The sequence below is a fragment of the Amblyomma maculatum genome, chromosome 1 (assembly GCF_055883805.1).
Source record: "Amblyomma maculatum isolate TAMU_Amacu chromosome 1, ASM5588380v1, whole genome shotgun sequence".
In the NCBI taxonomy this organism is placed as follows: Eukaryota; Metazoa; Arthropoda; class Arachnida; order Ixodida; family Ixodidae; genus Amblyomma; species Amblyomma maculatum.
In genome coordinates this window covers 144,969,056-144,986,189 of record NC_139344.1, presented here as the reverse complement: position 1 = coordinate 144,986,189, position 17,134 = coordinate 144,969,056, and the positions used below count along the sequence as shown (strand labels likewise).

Genomic DNA, 17,134 nt, shown 5'->3' with positions numbered 1-17,134 from the left:
CGGAAAAATAGTTTGCAGTTTTCTGAACAATCAACGGAATTAATGTGCTGCGATTTTTGCGATCAACCTCGAGGGCAAACTAGGAAAGGATAATAACACAATCGAAATGACTAAATTGTCTGAGTTAGCTGCACGCACGTTTTCCTTTTTTCTTCTCGTACCAGTCCATAACCCCAGCGCAGCGGCAAGGAGAGCAGCTCATAGGGTGTAACTATATGTACAATTGACAACCTGCACAAGCATATGGGCGCAGTGCTGTGCACAACCTGAATAAACACGACCGCAGTGTTTTAATCACATTCGGCGCCTTCGGGGCATGCGCACTCGAGATGCGTATCACATTTAGTACCCGAGCTTAATTATTGAATGGGAAAGCTGTGAAGACGACACATAAGAGAGTGTTGCCAGCCCTTGGTTTGGCCTGAAAGAGCCCGGCGGCGAACTCGCTCGTGGCACAAGCGACCAACTTTGAGATCGAGTAGGTGACGCTCCGCCGAAAACGGAACTCACAATAAGCATCGTTTTCGGACATCTGTTCTAGGCAGGCTTGACTGCAGATAGTTTAGCTGTCACACTTGTTGCTTTTCTTTTGCCAATATTCAATCAGGTGCGCTCCCACTTTCAGCTGGCAGTCGTTAGTCTGATTTTCGTCTTTCCACCTACTGCCTCAGACGTATAGCGCTGCGGAATTATGAACTAATTATCCGCGTATTGTACAGAAGATGATGCTGCCGACGTTCAACTACTCGAATCGATGTGCAACTGAAGAAAAGGGGGGAAGAGAGACGCATTCATCGAGCATCAGGTTTAATGAGCGAGATATTTGCTGAGCCCTATAGACAGGGAAGATGGAGAGACCAGAGAGTGTGTGCCAGTCTGTCAGCCTGCAGCATGATCACACAAAACGCAACAAACTCGAGACGTGCCGAAGAGGCGTGGATGCGTATGCTCATTGTGCTTCGCGCTCCGGGCCGCGTCGAGTGCATTGTGCGTTGTCCTGCACCGCCGTGAGGCGCTGCCTAGCTCTCTGAGGGCAAACAAGGCTGGCCTTTCGGTTACTGCAAAGGTTAGTAGCAGAGCTGGAGTGTACAGGCAAGCGGCTAAGATTTACTTGCGTGCGCAAACCTTTGTATTCTCGGGATCGCGGCTGTAAAGAGGAGCGCGGAGTACGCACTAGGCGCTGTCGAGAGTGAATGGAAGGTGAACAACTCGGCAAAAATGGAGCTCAGCGAGTGAGCTGTGAAAGCGGCGCAGAGACGCCGCGAGAAAGCTAAGGCCTAGAATGTACGCTGGACTGGTTACTACACCTAGGATAATATTGCTAGAGTAGGTCTGCTGAAGCAGATGTGATAAAATGAGCAAACGGTCTCTGTTTCTCTAAAGTTACTCTCTCTCTGTCTCTCTCTCTCTCTCTCTATATATATATGTATGTATATATATATTCTTATATATACGGACTGGTGGTGCTGTAGTCAAAAGTTTAGGGAAACATCTGCTGCTATAAAAACGTGTTATTTACAGTGCAGGAATGACTTTGTTATATTGAAAAGGCACAGCAAATCCTACCGAGTTAACTTGCGTTAGAGTGCTTGCTCAGCCAGCTTTAGCGTCTATATATGTATTCATGTGTTTCGTTTCTCAGCAGCGTCACATCTTCGGGCAGCTTTACAAGTGGAATTCTCGAGCATGACTTCGGCGCCAGGCAATGAGCTGGCCACTGGCGTGAGCTTGTTTCCCTCAGGGTGTTGCTTTCGCCTCTCTTCTTCTCACCTCACACGAACGTCTAGAGAGATCTTCACGTGTTGGCCAGCGAGTATCCACTGGTCGCTTATGTGGGAACGTCGCCTGTGCCTTCAATACTGGAGTGAGATCTACGAGTCCAGTGCAGTCGATTTTCAGTCAGGAATGTCGCGAAAAGCTCAGCCATAACAGACCGTGGCGTAGTTTGGGCTTGCTCATCTTTTGGGAGGTCCATTGGTCTACAGGTTATGCCTACCGGCTACGCTATGGGTGGAACTAATCAGCGGTGACATCTTTATATATATATATATATATATATATATATATATATATATATATATATATATATATATATATATATATATATATATATATATATATATATAAGCCAAATGATTTAAGGAAATGCCGGTCATCGCCTTTGTTAGTCGGGGTGAAAAATAATGCATGCCTAAGGATTGGTAATCCTCTTTTTTACGCTCCGAAGAGCAAATGTTTATCGCGCTTGCGTGATTTCGAAACAGATATCTCATATAGGTGCCTTAAAACACAGATACTCTTGCCAAAGGCTCTTTGCGGTCGGTCCCTACGATTTGTTCTCCTCCATGGCCCGCGACTCGGTGACGTGGCCGCGTCGCAGTGAACGTTCTCCACCTCGGATTCGACCAGCTCCCAGGTACTTCCTGTCCGCCCTCCTAACCGAGAGGCATCTTGCGATTGCAGTCCGACACAAGTGCGGCCTAACGTATCTGTTTTTAGAGACGAGCATCCCATCGTGACTATAAGCCAGGCCACCATATTACCGAGGTAAATGCTTTCTCTTCAGGCTGGCTTTCGCGAAATTCCTCTTAAGTCTTTGTTTCCACTTTACTGTCAGTTCAAGATAAAAAGGAAATGCCAGAAAATAAACTCGTTGGACCTTGGACATGAAGCTTCAGGCACAGGAGCAGATGCAAGAGGTTTCTGTGAAAGAAGCCCCGGACTTCGACAGGAGAAAAATTATCTTTAAGATCTCCAGAATGTCCACAGACCACTGCTTGACTATTGATATCACTGATTCGCGTTGTAGAAAAACCAATATCATGCCAATCCCGTTCCAGAGCTTCTCTTCTAGACTTAAAGCAAGCGCGTCGGCATCACATACCTGCCGAAGTCCGTCTGTGCTGTCTCCCTTCGCCATATATGTCGCGACTTCAAGATGCGACTTTAGTTCCGTCAGAAATTTACGTCTTCACGTGCACGGGCACTCATCAGACTGGATTTTACTGCAGTCGACTTTGATATCTTTAGCCTATCTTTTATACCCTGAAAACATGCTCGACTTCTCTCTCCATTTGCGCAACCGTTAACGTTGGTAGTTACGCTTGGCTGCTGCCGCTGGCGACGTAGGGTTAAGCCAGAACGTGGCACTTCTGACCCTAAGGTTGTGCAGTCGCCCTTGATATGGCTGAATTATTACGAACCTCTTGAACCTGCTCTTGACAGAACGTGAAGCCCATCATTTGCCTCTTCTACCTTCAGAAGGGATAGACGCGATGCGGTATGGACGGTAGTAGTTCGTGCGCAGCCCAATGTGTAATTGAACATGCACCAAGATACGTGTGCCTTCATACTTCGACGCCTAACACGCACGGCTCTTGAAAAATGTGCGAACGCCATAAAACTCAGCGGTAACTGCCAATAAAGGAACCAACAACACTGAGGCAGTCCCCAACAAGAAAGGCACCACAAGATTTGACAACAACCGAACTATCATGAGCGGTGTGAGCTATGCAGGTGGAAATGTCACAACACGTTTTTTTTTTCGCTCTCCTAACACACTTCTCATTTGAAAAGAAGGGAATGCCGAAGCACCTTTTGACGCCTTTTTTCCCGCTAGAAGGACACTCTTTCCCTACCTACCTGAAGACTACCGTGATATTTAGAACAATCCAGATTGCTATATCTAATACGGTTGACAACAAGCGTGACCAACTAGGGATAACTTTAAATAGTATGGAATAAACTTTGCATGGTTATCTACAACATTCTTCTGCCTTGCCATTCCTATAAAACGCTACTTCGTTCGTAACATTCGTTGTTTTTGAGCATTGCTCCTTCCGGGTTCTACAGTCTCACACCGGAGGCTGACACTGCGTCAGGCTCGCTATTTTGATCGACATCAGTGTCCTGCGACAGCTGAATTATAAACACCAGCAAGATAACAATGACGTTAACAGAACCAAATGTGGTCAGACAAGAACTAGTTGACATGACTGACACGCACAAAAACAAGCAAACAAGCGCCGTGAATAGAGTGCTTTTAGCAAAGGCGCAGCTGTTGGAAATAAAATCTGGTTTAACCCATCACAGTTACCAAAAGTAATGCTCAACACTACAAAAATATGATGCTCTTGGCAACGCATTGGTCGCCATTTCTTCCTTCGCCAAGACATTCTTGATTTTTAGGAAAAATGCTAGCATGGTTAATTTCCTGAGAATTCGGAGGAAATAGTTTGGTTTTCGAGTCGACGTCAAGTGTCTTACATTTTCTGTCCAACGCCGCTTTGCCCTGACTCTACTTCTGAATGAACATTGAAAAAAAAAAAAAAAAAAAAAAGCAAAGGAAAAACTTGTCTTAGGTGTTTCTGCACGAACCTTTTTCTATCCAATGGGTAATATCTAGACAATCGATCCTACGCTTTACTGCGACGAAGAAGCTTGGCGCCTCGCAAAGTTGTCGGGCATGACAAGGGAAAAAGCATCCTTTTCGCGAAAAATCCACTGTCGTGTCCCCGATTTTTTTTTTTCTGGCGCACACCAACCCCAACTGCTGTTCTGCAGTAGGGGTACGCGAAATGCTGGACGCAGGGCACACGTGCAAAGGTCTGGGCAGGCTTCCCGGGGGTATTCACTGAGCCAGGCTGGCCCGGCGAGCTGCAACCACCCGTTGGGTGTCCGGGCCGCTCTCAGGGCGGCCTGGCGTAGCTCGTTGAGGGGCCGGCCGAGGGAGATGGGCTGCGGTGGCGGCGGCGCCGGGGCGACGAGGGAGGCGTCAGACCCTGAGGCGCGCGCCGGCAGATGCTGGGGCTTGGCTCGAGCGGCCGCACCGAGTTGTGGTAGGCCACGAGTAGCTTGCGGCACTCCTGTTCGTCCTCGCAGAAGCTCTCACGCGGAAACTTCTGTCGCAGCCGCTTCCGTTCCTGCGAGTGAAGGAAGCCGGTCAGGTAGGCCTGCACGCACGATGCCAGATTCTCTGCGACCACCAAGAATCGGCACGGAGATACGAGTTAATCTGCGGCTGTGAAGAGCAGACTACCTGTACGTACAGTTACACTGTTAGGTGGTTAGAGACGACAGAGCTGGTCACCTTGCCGAGCTGCACGAAATGGGGCTGCTCTTAGAGCGCGGAATTTAGACCATGTCTTTTCTCGAGCAAGCCAGCATTTTTCATGCTATAGTACTTTTATTTCGCTATTTAAATAGCCTGTCGCGTACATTGTGACAAGAATGTCTTGAAAACTGCAAGGAAATGATCGGATGGTATTCTTCGAATTTTGTACATGGAAAGACAGCGAGTTGAACATAATAAAAAAGATAATGGCATTTTCAAGTGTGCAACGTGCACAATCTAGGGGTTAATAAAATAAAGATTGGTGGATGTCAAGGATAAAAACTTGAGTGATTTAATTGACAGTCATCTAGGGTAAAACAGAATATCATCTACTTTATGCCAACCTAAGCAGTTAGTTAACGCATTTAATCATAGCTTTTACCGTTGGAGATATGCAAATATTTGGAGTGAGGAAGCTCTAGGAAGTTAAAAGCGACTCTCAAAGGCGCAAGAAAAATAATTTCCGAGTTTGACTGTGTCGAAAGAACACCACTGCGTTTGAGTGCACTTTCGTACTGGCTGTCGACAGGGCATGCCAAAATTTACGTAGCCGAAGTCGCTAAAAGCGCTGCCTTCGTATAGAGGAAAAAATACTAACGATAAAAAAAGCTTTCCAGCAACTGCAATATAAATTACATGCAAGGTTTCTTGGAGAGAATTATTTTTTTCACCTTTGGGCAAAAGACCACAAGTCGTATAACTAATTTATAAGTAATTAGTGAGGTAATATGAAGTAAATAATACTCGAGCTTGTTCCACTCGACTGCCTAGAACAGCTCGTAAATTTAGTTCTTACAGCATGCACAGTTTTTTTTTTTATAACACTGGTCTCCCGTTATGTGGGCTAATGGTGCTAACTTGCGAGGATGTTCTTGCCAGCTAGTTAGTGCATTACTGGACGTAGTTTTAAGCGCTGCAGAAGGACAACACAAAAAGGAAAAACGTTGGCAGGACAGAGCGCTCTCTTTTGTAAACTTCGTGCCTTCCCGTGCTGTCCTGCGCTTAAAGCAAATTCCATTATTAGTCAGAAACAGCCTGCCCGGAGTGCGTAATGAGCCTCAATTGTGCCACAGCCCACCTGTTTGCCTTATCTCCCTGTTGTCTTTTGCAAAGAAAGAAATGAAGGAATATATAAAAAAAAACAATGATTTTTTTTTTTTTTTTCACGCGTGCTGAGTGTGAATGTAACTGCTAATCAGTAATACTTGCTTGTGAAATTTTGTCGCAGTGAATAGATGTGTAAAGCGTGTAAAGCGTGTAAAGCGTGTAAAGCGTGTGATGTGTAAAGCGCTAACCGCATGAGACGATAATTTGCAGCGACGCGGACTGAGGGCTGCCAAAGCATTGCCGCTCGATCAGGTTCTGCGTTTTTAGAAAATTCCGCGTGTCGCCAGGAAGCAGCTCACAAGGCAACCAATAGCAGAAGGCCTTGGGGTACGCAATTTCCGTTCCGTTCCGTTCTGTTCCCCCCTCTCTCTCTCTCTCTCTCTCTCTCTCTCTCTCTCTCTCTCTCTCTCGTCTCTCTCTCTCTCTCTCTCTCTCTCTCTCTCTCTCTCTCTCTCTCTCTCTCTCTCTCTCTCTCTCTCTCTCTCTCTCTCTCTTTTTTTTATTATTATTATTATTATTTTTTTTTTTTGCGAGTGAAGTTTGTTTTCTCAGTCCGGTGTGAGCGAAGAACCTGCAGACGCTCGCTTCGTCTGATCCGTGCATATTTGAGCGCATCTAGACAATTCAGTAAAAGCTTGGTAGGGCAGTAAAGGGAAAGAAAAAGGCTAGTGTGGCTAGATATTGTTAATTTTCGAAAGGAGCAGGAGAAAGTCGCTGCTTGCAATGCAAGTCTGCGTCACAGTGTAGCAGCGCACCGCTGTGCTGTGACATTTTTTGTTTGTTTAAACGTGATGCGTTACAAGAAATTTCCTCAATTTTATCGTAATTCATGCTGTTTAGTGTTAGAAACGGCATATAGCGTAACTGTACTCCCCCTGATCGAACGACGAGGCGGTGGTAACAAAGCGACGCTGAAAACATGCCTCTCTGTCGCCGAGTCCCGTCGCTCCGCGGGGGGTGCATCAGCGGCAACGACAGGCGTCGGCGGTGGCGTAGCGCGACGGATCGCCAGGGTTTGTCGCCTCATGCTGTTACCACTTAATGCGAAATTTCTGCGCTTAAACGCTTGCCCCTCCTTGAGACAAAATCGTGCCGACACCCATGGTGACATGGTAATAGTTAGGGTTTAGTGACTCAGTGGGAGTTGAAATGGAATGCGCGGAACTCTAAAAATAGTTGATGTGGTATTTTATGCAGTAATACAAAATAGAAATGGAAGATATCAGTGCACGAGGGAAACAGTTCTTGACTCAACAATAGAAAGGTATCCCGAGCGTTGAAGTGCCTAGTTTTGCTCCATTCATCTTGCGTTTCATCAGCAACGTTCAGTTATATTGATGCCTTCCCCTACCTTAGAAAAAAAAAAATAAGAAAAAATAAAAATGTGAATGGTTCAGCTTTCTGCTTCGCCATGCACCCTGTCATCGTTAGGAACGGCCAGTGGGTAATGTAAAAGATAATAATAGCGTAACATCGAAGGAAAAGAATGGCTGCTTCGTATCCACCAAGGTTCAGTAGGAGCTTTCGAACTCGGAAGCGAAGCTGGCACGAAAACAAACGAAGAAGGACGCTTGTTTTTATTCTCATGCGTTCTGTGGGCCCGCAGGAACTAGCAATGGAGCACTCTTTCCTGGCGTTCCCTCAAACAACAAATAAGCCAATAAGGGAGCAGAAAGGGAGTAGCTTGTCCTCTAGCGCACTCCCTAATAAAGGCAGGGCATGCTGCCTGAGCCCTGAGGCAGATTTTCATCGCTAGAAATAAAGAAGCCAATTCTCCTTCAAAATATGCCAAGTTCTAGCAATTACGAAGATATTAATTGAGATTTCTATATCATCTAACTAATCACATCAAAGCTTCTGGCGCCGTGGTCAAAAGTCTCCTTTCATTGCTAAGTACTATAAATAATTATTATTTATAAAGAAAATAAACTTCTGTTCGTAAAGTATATCATTCCTCGTTGTTCGTAGTGAAAATCTACCCCAGGACTTGGAGAGAATATTGCGCCCTTAAAAGGGAGTGAGTTAGAGGACCATAGGCTTATTAGCGTTTAGAGTAGTTGTATAAGCATCTAAGGGAGCCTCTTGTCGCGCCCACTACAGCTGAGCGCAAAATGACACTTTACTTTGCTCGTATGATTTAGTTAGCGCGTGTATCATTAGTAGTACCAGGAAGAGGCGCACAACAAGAGACGCTCACCTCGTGCAGCTTCTTGCACTCGTACTCGCTGAGCTGTTTTTGGAACCCGAAGTTTGGGTTGGCGATGCTCCGGGCCCCGCGCACGGCCTTGAGAGCCTCGCGCCAGTTGAGGCTGGTCACTGACATCACGTAGGCCACAGCGATCGTCACGCTGCGGGACACGCCTGCAAGGCTGCGAGGAGGCCGCTCTTCTTCACACGCTTCCGTGGAGAGTGACGCGCCAGCATTACGGGCGTTTCCGGCTCGTAACGCCCTGCCTCAAGGTCAAAGGGCCGTCTAAAATTTCATTACCGCGGAGCGCTGCGTGCGTTATTGATGCGTAAGTACAGCAGTCGTCTGGCTTTGCTTAGGCTGTCTAAAAGTAATGGGACCAGGGCGTTATAAATTATTTAATAGATGAAATTCAGTTCATGACGGGAATCAACGAAATTCGATGAGTTCCAGGAAGCGAATGTTTTGGTAGCATCAAGTCATTGTGAAGAAGTGAGCCATAACTTCCGAAACGCGATTGTTTTTAAACATGGAACTGGTTAAAGTCTCCTGATTGTCGTCTACTTGAGTACGCTCTCTGATCAGTCGGCATGCCGTGAAACTTTCTTGGTTGCTTCATGTTATTAAAAATTATAAGTCGGTACAGCGAATTCTGTGCAAGGGAGGCGCTCAAGCCACGTGCGCCATGCGAAACATAACTCGGTGTGTGGTGGCAGGTAAATAAATCACGAATCGGGTGCTACAAGCTAGAACACACAAAAAAAAAGGAGCCAAGCTTTTGATTGGTGGTGGTACAGTAGTGTAAATGCCGCAGGTATGCACTAACAACTCGTGAAGACTGCGCTTCACAAGTGACACGCAACCGTGCTATTCATTCAACCCCCATCAATCGGATCCTGCCACTTTTCGCGTTGTGGTTCACATTGTCCAGTGCTGGCTTCATTTATTTCACTGCTCTTCATCAATAGAACATGAAAGCATCAATTTCTATATTCCTGCGTATATTTGACGACAAACACCACTCACATAAATGAGCGTATAGCTCAGGAACGAAATAAAAAATGCTTAAACGTACCTCATTGCACTTCCATAGTCTGGATTCAGTTTGCTTCTTTTTGCACGCTCCGAGAATGAACGTCCGACTAAGGTCTTGAGCGCACTCAGTACGACCGATTTAGCAGCGCATGAGTACTACAACGCTCTTGTGGTAACAACGCTAACACGACTACGGCGGAGTGAACAATCATTAGCTTGTTTGCTATGATGTCTTCCTGTAATGGCCTGGATCTGGTCCGATTGACGTTAGGCTGGTAAATGCCATTATCGAGCCATGTATATTCACTTACGTCAAAAAGCATTGTCTGTTAAGGCAAGTAAGCATACATTACGTACATGAAAATCATGTTGATGTCTTGTTGATTACTTGCACAATATTGTTTTCATAAGCAAAGGCGCAGGAGCTTTGAAACGTCAATACACGTTAGTTTTTTATGTGCAAGAGAGGCGCAGCACGGCACGCTTCAGCAGTGTGCTTGCTTGGACTAGGAGCATCTCTTTGGTGCAGTAAAGGAAGCACATGCCTCTCCGGAGTTGACGCTTTCTGAGCCCTTTTTGATACTCCGAGGGGGTGAAAGCGCCACTCCATGAGAGGTAAATCGGCATGATGCTGCTTATGCTTACCTGGAGGCGTTTTAGAAACACGAAGTATAGTCTCTTAGAGGGGGGAAATTGTAGTGGGACTGGCAGGAAGCGTTGGAGTACATATGAAGTGCGCAATGGCTGACATCATTTCATTGGCCTTCGTTCTGTAAATATGGTATTCCTGCTCTCCCAAAAGTGGCCTCTCAGGAAAAAGAAGCCACGATCTCTTTCAAGCAGGGCACTAATTTTTGTAAGAGGTGCCAAGTGTTAGCAGAACTGACAGATCACAAGTCGACTATAGCAGTAGCATACATCTGAATATTTCAAAAAGTTAGCGACGCTGAATATACTGCCGACATGGGCACCATTGTGAACAAACAATTTTTGTTCACAATGGTTCACAATGAAACACAATGGTTCACAAAGGAACAAACAGAATGTTTTTCATTTTTGTAATGAACATTAAAAAAAAAATGGGGTGCCATTGTTTTGGTCACAGTGCTGTGCATGCCGCCGTTTTGAGGTTAACTGTTGAAGGAATAGACGTGTCAAGTTTAAAATTTAACGTCCTTGGCGTTTTTATTCGGTAAGCAGCGTGTTTTTAGTGAATTGTGCTACGCTTGACCTTGATACCAATTTGAAGAGAAGGGACGTGAATTTCTCAGTAAGTTTATTCAAATCTAACGTTAGCCAACTTTATGAAAGCCGTACGCGTTTCCTGCACCCATGAAAAGAGTGCAAAGAGAGCAAAAAAAAAAAAAAAAGAATTATTGCAACCTATTAATTTTATAAAACGTTGCCAGAAATCAAAATAGTCAGGATCGGTTAAGCGTATGAAGATATCAGTGAATTGTTATTAACAACGGTTGAGTGCTATTTTACTGTTGTGTTAAGAGTGCCGCATTATGTTTAGCTGCGTGACAAAAAAATTACAAATGACAAGTGCCACATACTTCGGCACGAAAAAAAAAAGCAAAGTTGCGACTGCGCGAAGAGAAGATGTATCAAGTATCAGTTCAGCGCATTCGTACCCGTTATGTTTGTTGTTGTTGGGGGGGTTTATCACTAAACTCAGCATAACGATTCTTGAAGCAAACTCATTTGCCCCTGTAAAGCGTGCACAGCCACAGCAATATAATTATTGCAAAAAAGACAACTTTCCGACTGTTCCCAGAAATACTCGCTGAAGTCGTAGCCTCCAGCGCGTCATTAACACATGATTAGAGCACAATTTTTCTGCAAAAATTAGGTAGAATGATAAAAAATAACATCTATTTTTATACCCAGCGAGGTAGGAAAAGCTGTATGCGATATGCAAAAGTGCAACCTGTACAACAGCCATCGCCATAGCCAGCACACGTGCGCAGTGCTAAACTACTACACTTTTTCACTTCATGCAGCTACAATACGTCAAGGAGAGCAGTGACCGGGCTCTATAACTCACAAAAATAAAGTACGCGAAATTTAATCAGAATGCTCGGACTTGAAGAATACAAATAAAAATGACCAATAGAGGTATTTTAGAACAACGCGAGGGAAATTAAATTCAACCTCACGTAAGGGCACTAGATATATCTGAATGTCTCAGACCCCCGGCAATCATTATTTGTATTACAGTCAGCGTAAAGTTGAACGTGGTGCAAAAAGTCACACTGGGGTGCCAGCACTATAAAACAATGCGTTGACTTCAAAGATTCGTCGTGTGCAGCGTTATGATAGGCAACTCTCCTGTTTTCAGGTGTAAAGCAAGAAAATTGAACTTTTGCACCTGTAGTTCCGTATGGATGATGCAGCTGTCAGCGAGCTTTAGAATAGGGTGACCCTGTACCTTGAGGTGGTAGGGGACTAGAGGGGCGTCAGTGCGAATGCGCAGCATTCTACGCTGATAGGGCGAAAGGAGCGGCTAGGTGTGGTTAGCAACCTCCTGTGAGCTGCTATCCCATTCTATAAATGCTTGGTTGTTACAAAACTCCAGCTCGGTGGTCACATCTTTTCTTTTCCACATTGTAGTTATGGCACTTCTCCTAGTGGGCCTAATAAAGACAAACTACTTAAGAATAATAAAAAAAAAAACTTCCCCTTGCTGCCTTGCGTCGGCTTCACCTCAGGAATGGCCTATGCCTGGCTTCGATTTCAAACCAATACGTTTCGTAACCTTTCAAGATTCCGCAAAATTCATCCCACACAATATCAGTCCTTGGTGCAGCGCTACAACGAAATTCTCACACATATCTTGGGGTGTGCCATGCTGAAATAGTAACATTTACAGACACCGGACATGTCACGAGAGCAGTGCGAGGTACAACTGGCTAGTGTCACTTTGGAGATCTAACGAGCGCTCATGCAACTGCTGTGTTCATCGGCTAGTGCCACTAGGGTCCCGGAATAATGACTCCAATCACCAGCTCAGTCAACACATTGCCCTCCTTTCCTTGGTGCGAAATATCTTTGCTGTGGACAATGCACACCATAAAGGCCCTTGTTTAAAGGAACGATGAGCCGACCCAACACCCTAGAGTCGGAGAAAAAAAAAAATCTTTGTGCAAACGAACAACCACGTTTATGAGGCCGATTGTCTGGACAACTTACCAGTGGATGAGAACGTTGCCGCCCTCCATTCGGGCGCTGTGGATGAAGTCATTGGCCTGAGAGAAGAACTGCGACAGGTTTTGGCCGGGGGTGTCTGACGCCTGAATACATAAATATTCTTTGTCCTGCGCAGAGAAAGAGTCCACGTACGTCATGTTGGCCAGGTACACCTACTCACAGAGTGATGTGAAAATTAGAAAATTGTAAAATGAAGAAAACCTCAAGGACCGAGAGAAACCATTCATAAAAATTAAATTAACATGAAGAGCAGTAAAACGCTGAGCAAATCAGTAGACTTCCATTATTAAAACTAGTGCTGTAAAAGGCGAAGAAAAAAAAAAAGCGGTCATATATGGCGCCGTGTTTGTCCACTATGTCTTGTATCTTCTGTAGCACTGGCTTAAAATTTGTAAGGTAACACATATGAGATTACATAGCATAGCGTAATCACACGCTTAAGAATGCATTAACTTGGAACCAGTTTGACCTGATCACAACCGACTCTCATATTTCGTGGCCGATTATTTCCTGCTCCTGGTAAGTTTAACAGCACCGTTTCGAAAGCAGCAGCCCTGCCGCATAAGCGACGGATCACCAAATTCGCTGAAGAAAACACTGTTGAGGAAAAAGTGCAGGTGACCAATATTAGGACCGAAAAAGTTGTTACGCTTGAAATATTGTGAACTAATCGTTATGATTGCTAACATCGATTCATTTGTTATATACGACTGGCTGTCCGATGGGGATGACGACGATGACGATGATAAACTCTTTATTTAAAAAATAGAGGAACCAGTCCGTAGACTGGTCGTGCTGCTTAGAGGAGGTCGGCAGGGATCCATTGGGACTGTGCAGCCTTCAATGCGCGCGAGATTAGCTGGCGCTGTTGGGCCATCTAGATCGGTGGTACTCAGAACGCACTCCCATGCATCTACTGTAGTTGGATTGTCAGCGTTGTGTTGTGCACATGTCCACGTCATGGGAAGGGATGTCGCCTGTTGTGGGCTTGTTTTCACGTACGTGACATAATATAGGGGAAAAGTTTGCTATATAGCCATGGTTTGAAAACGATCCTGTTTGTATTTTGCGCCAGTCGACGGCGGCGTCACGCCGAGATAGTTCCCGGTGTGCTGGGGTGTATAGACACCGCTCGGAGGATGTCCTTGTACGCAACAAGTATCGTATGAGGGCCTTGGGGAGTGTCAGAGGAAGCGGCAGGCTGAAGTGAGCGCTCCGCTTGGTAGATGAGTTCTCGGGCTAAAGCATGCGCCTCTGCATTACTGCTGAGCGCCTCATGGGCTGGGGTCCATTTGAGAAGACAAGGTGTAGACGGTAAAGGGAGAGATCGGAGGATAATGTGCACCTGTCGGGAGATAGGACCTGCATCGAAGTTACGAATAACTTGTTGAGAGCCGCTAACGACTACTTTGGTGGAGGGGTCGGTTAGAGCTAGAGCGATGGCAACCTCTCCTGCGGTGGTAACAGTTGCGACGTTGAGAACGCTGCAGTCATTGTGCCAGTTTCCGTGCGATGCCAATGCGACCGCAACCTTTGGGGGGCGAAGGGGGTGGTGGGGGGCATATTTGTATGTAACGTCGCGCCGGCCGACGAAACGTTTCTGCAATTGGCGGGTTTGGTCGGCTCTACGCTCTGCATGATGACCTGGATGCATACGTTCGGGAAGTGGAGATATACGAAGACTGAGTTTCTGTTGAGGTGTCAGGTCCACATACGTAGGGGTCGCCCGAGGAGGGGTGATGCCCACCTGGTGCTACACTGCGTGGCCCGCATGTGGCAGCGAGAGGCGCTCATATTTGGAATTAGCGTCGCTTCAATCAACTTGTCGACTGTGTTGGAGATCCCGAGGTCCATCAGTTTAATGGTGGAAGTGGACATGTGTAGACCCAGTGCCGTCTTGTATGCCTTGTGCAGTGATGCATCAAATCGCTCACGATCTGTTTGCGTGAGGCGAAGGTAAAGGACAACGTAGGCATTGCGTGTACAAACGAAGGCTTGTACGAGGCGGCGCAAAAGGTTGGATTCGCGGATGCCCTTATGATTTTTGGCGACTTTCTTGAGTAGGCGGTTGATCTGGATTACAGATTGATCTATTCGCCGGAGTGTAGTAGTGTTTTCTCCATTATCTTGTAGATGAAGGCCCGGGATGCAGATTCGGTCAATACGGGGTATAGGGGTGCCCTGTACTTGTAGATTGAAGGATTCTGGTGGTGATCTGGGGCGTCTACCCGGGGTCGGACAACTAATGTATTCGGATCTGGTGGCCGAGCAGGATAGGCCGACCGTGGCCAGGTAAATACCAACACGATCGATGGCTGTCTCGATCTGGCCTTCTCTGACGGGCAATCAATCCACTAGGTCGTTGGCGTAGAGGCTGTGATGAAGTGGGGGATAACTGCCAAGAGCTTGGGTAGGTCAAGCAGAGCAATATTGAACGGGAGTGGTGAAAGCACCGAGCTTTGTGGTGTACCCCGGCTTCCAGGAGAGATGGTGGAAGGATATCCGGAGCCGGTGTCAAGTTGCACTCTGCGGTTCGTGAGAAAGGCGCGCATGTATGCGTACATTTGTAGGGTCTCGAGGTTCTGTAGAATGGCTTCGTGCTATACGTCGTCAAAGGCCTTGGCGACGTCTAGATCTCTAAGACTTTGGTGTTGAGAGTGTTGTGCGTCTGATGCTTGAGCAAGAGCATGATGTCTGGGGCCGCAAGAAGCGGTCGAAAACCAAACATTGGGTCTAGGAATAGGTGATGTTCTTCTAGGTAATGAAGAGGATGGGTCCAAATTACATGCTCCAATAGTTTTCCCACGCAGTACGGGATAGAAATAGGGCGGAGGTTGGCGAGAGTAGGTGGTTTGCCCGAGTTCGAGATGAGAACGAGGTTGGCCATTTCCGCTCTTGCGGGATGGCTCCCCGCTCACTGCATTCTTGCAAAAAGTCTGTGAGCGCATAAACCGAGGCGTCGTCGAGGTTCAGAAGCATACGGCTGGATACCCGGTCCGGCTCTGCAGCTGAGAATGTCTTGAGGCGATTGGGCGTGGGACTCTGGAAGCAAACTGACTTGCCAATCTTTTTCATGTTGCGTGAAACTTACTCCCAAGTTTGTTTTCACGAAGCGAATAATTCATCCAGACTCCTTACGCAAGTAAAACTTGTTCCCACTTGTTCCCCTGTATTGTCTCCTTTGTATTCACTCCTGCATGGTCCCGAGAAGGGCCTGCAGTATTTGTGAATAAAATTAAAAAAACGTATATTTTTATTATTTAGTGTGAAACTAATTTTTCTATTTATTCAACCAACCGATGGGACAGGCGAAGAAAAGAACTCCCGATGTCGGCTGCGTTGGGATCAACGGCATATTTTAAGCTCTGTGCACTGATCTGCATTTGTGTTTGTCAAGAAGCCGATAATCATGAAAAGAAGCTTTCACATAAGACGCATGTTGAACGCGAGAGTTCATTGCCAAGCTTTCCCGTTTCGTGTGCGCCGAATCATGACTGCTTTCTTCCGGAAACGCGCACACACTCTCTCTCTCTTCCGTCTCCCTGTTAACCATGACGGGCCGCATTTTACTTCGCCAACAAATCGAGTGCACATTGAATAAACCAGTATAATTTGATTTGATGCAGTTTTCATGCTAGGGTGTTCACTCATTGAGCAGCACGTACGAAACCGTAATGACATGCAATATGTTGGCCTCATTTCAAACAAGAATAACAGAGTGGCTGGTATGCTCATAAAATGCGGAACAAGAAGTTTGCTATGGCCAAAGTGAAACAGCCTTAAGAGTCCACTGAGCGTGGCTAGCAGGATAACAGCAGCTAACACTGACACTTTCCATCATGTTCCGGTTGGGGCAGATGTACACATAATGTCGTTATTAAGCTTGAGAACTATATAAAACAAAAAAGAAGAAAGACAGATGAGTGCTGGCGAGCTACGCGAGAAAATGTCTATTAATTGAGGCTCATTTTGCAAGGCATCTATAGCGCACAAAAAAGAAACTTCAATATTTGTTGGAAGCTTGTAAGTTCTTCTCGACATTGTGCCATTAAAGCCAGGAGGACGGAAGGCGAGCGAAGGCAAGTGAGTACCCACGAAGCACGGCACTTATTGGAAACAGCAAGAAAAACCTGTATTAACCTGTATTATGTATTATGTATTATGTGTACATAGAGCTGTACTGGAAAGAAGTACAAGATCAAATGCTGAACAAACCATGCGGATACAGTGTAAAACCGTTGAACCCTAAAGCCCATTTTTCGAGGTTCTCTTGGCCTCGGCACCGAAGGACTGACTGCGTTCGCGCACTGTATTGCAGCAGGAAGCGCGATGCTACCCGCAGAATTTTACCACTACTCGACATACCTGCGAGTTTATTTTTATTAATGTTTAACAGCATGCTGGCAAAAAAGCGCTGTCAGCGACGTAATTAATGCACACTGTGATGGACCTCAGTGTGTCATTTCCCAATATTGTTT

At 46.0% G+C, this 17,134-nt stretch overlaps 1 protein-coding gene across 1 annotated transcript; it reads right to left on the bottom strand.

The window, feature by feature from the left end:
- Positions 1–4,416: 4,416 nt before the first annotated feature.
- Positions 4,417–15,731, bottom strand: LOC146204246 (dual specificity protein phosphatase 22-B). The gene is made up of 4 exons (XM_084604540.1): positions 15,648–15,731; positions 12,639–12,808; positions 8,418–8,589; positions 4,417–4,922 (listed from the first exon to the last, which is right to left on the bottom strand). Exons 1-4 carry the CDS (start codon positions 15,729–15,731, stop codon positions 4,689–4,691), a joined length of 660 nt encoding a protein of 219 aa, XP_084460666.1. The 3' UTR covers positions 4,417–4,688.
- Positions 15,732–17,134: the final 1,403 nt, after the last annotated feature.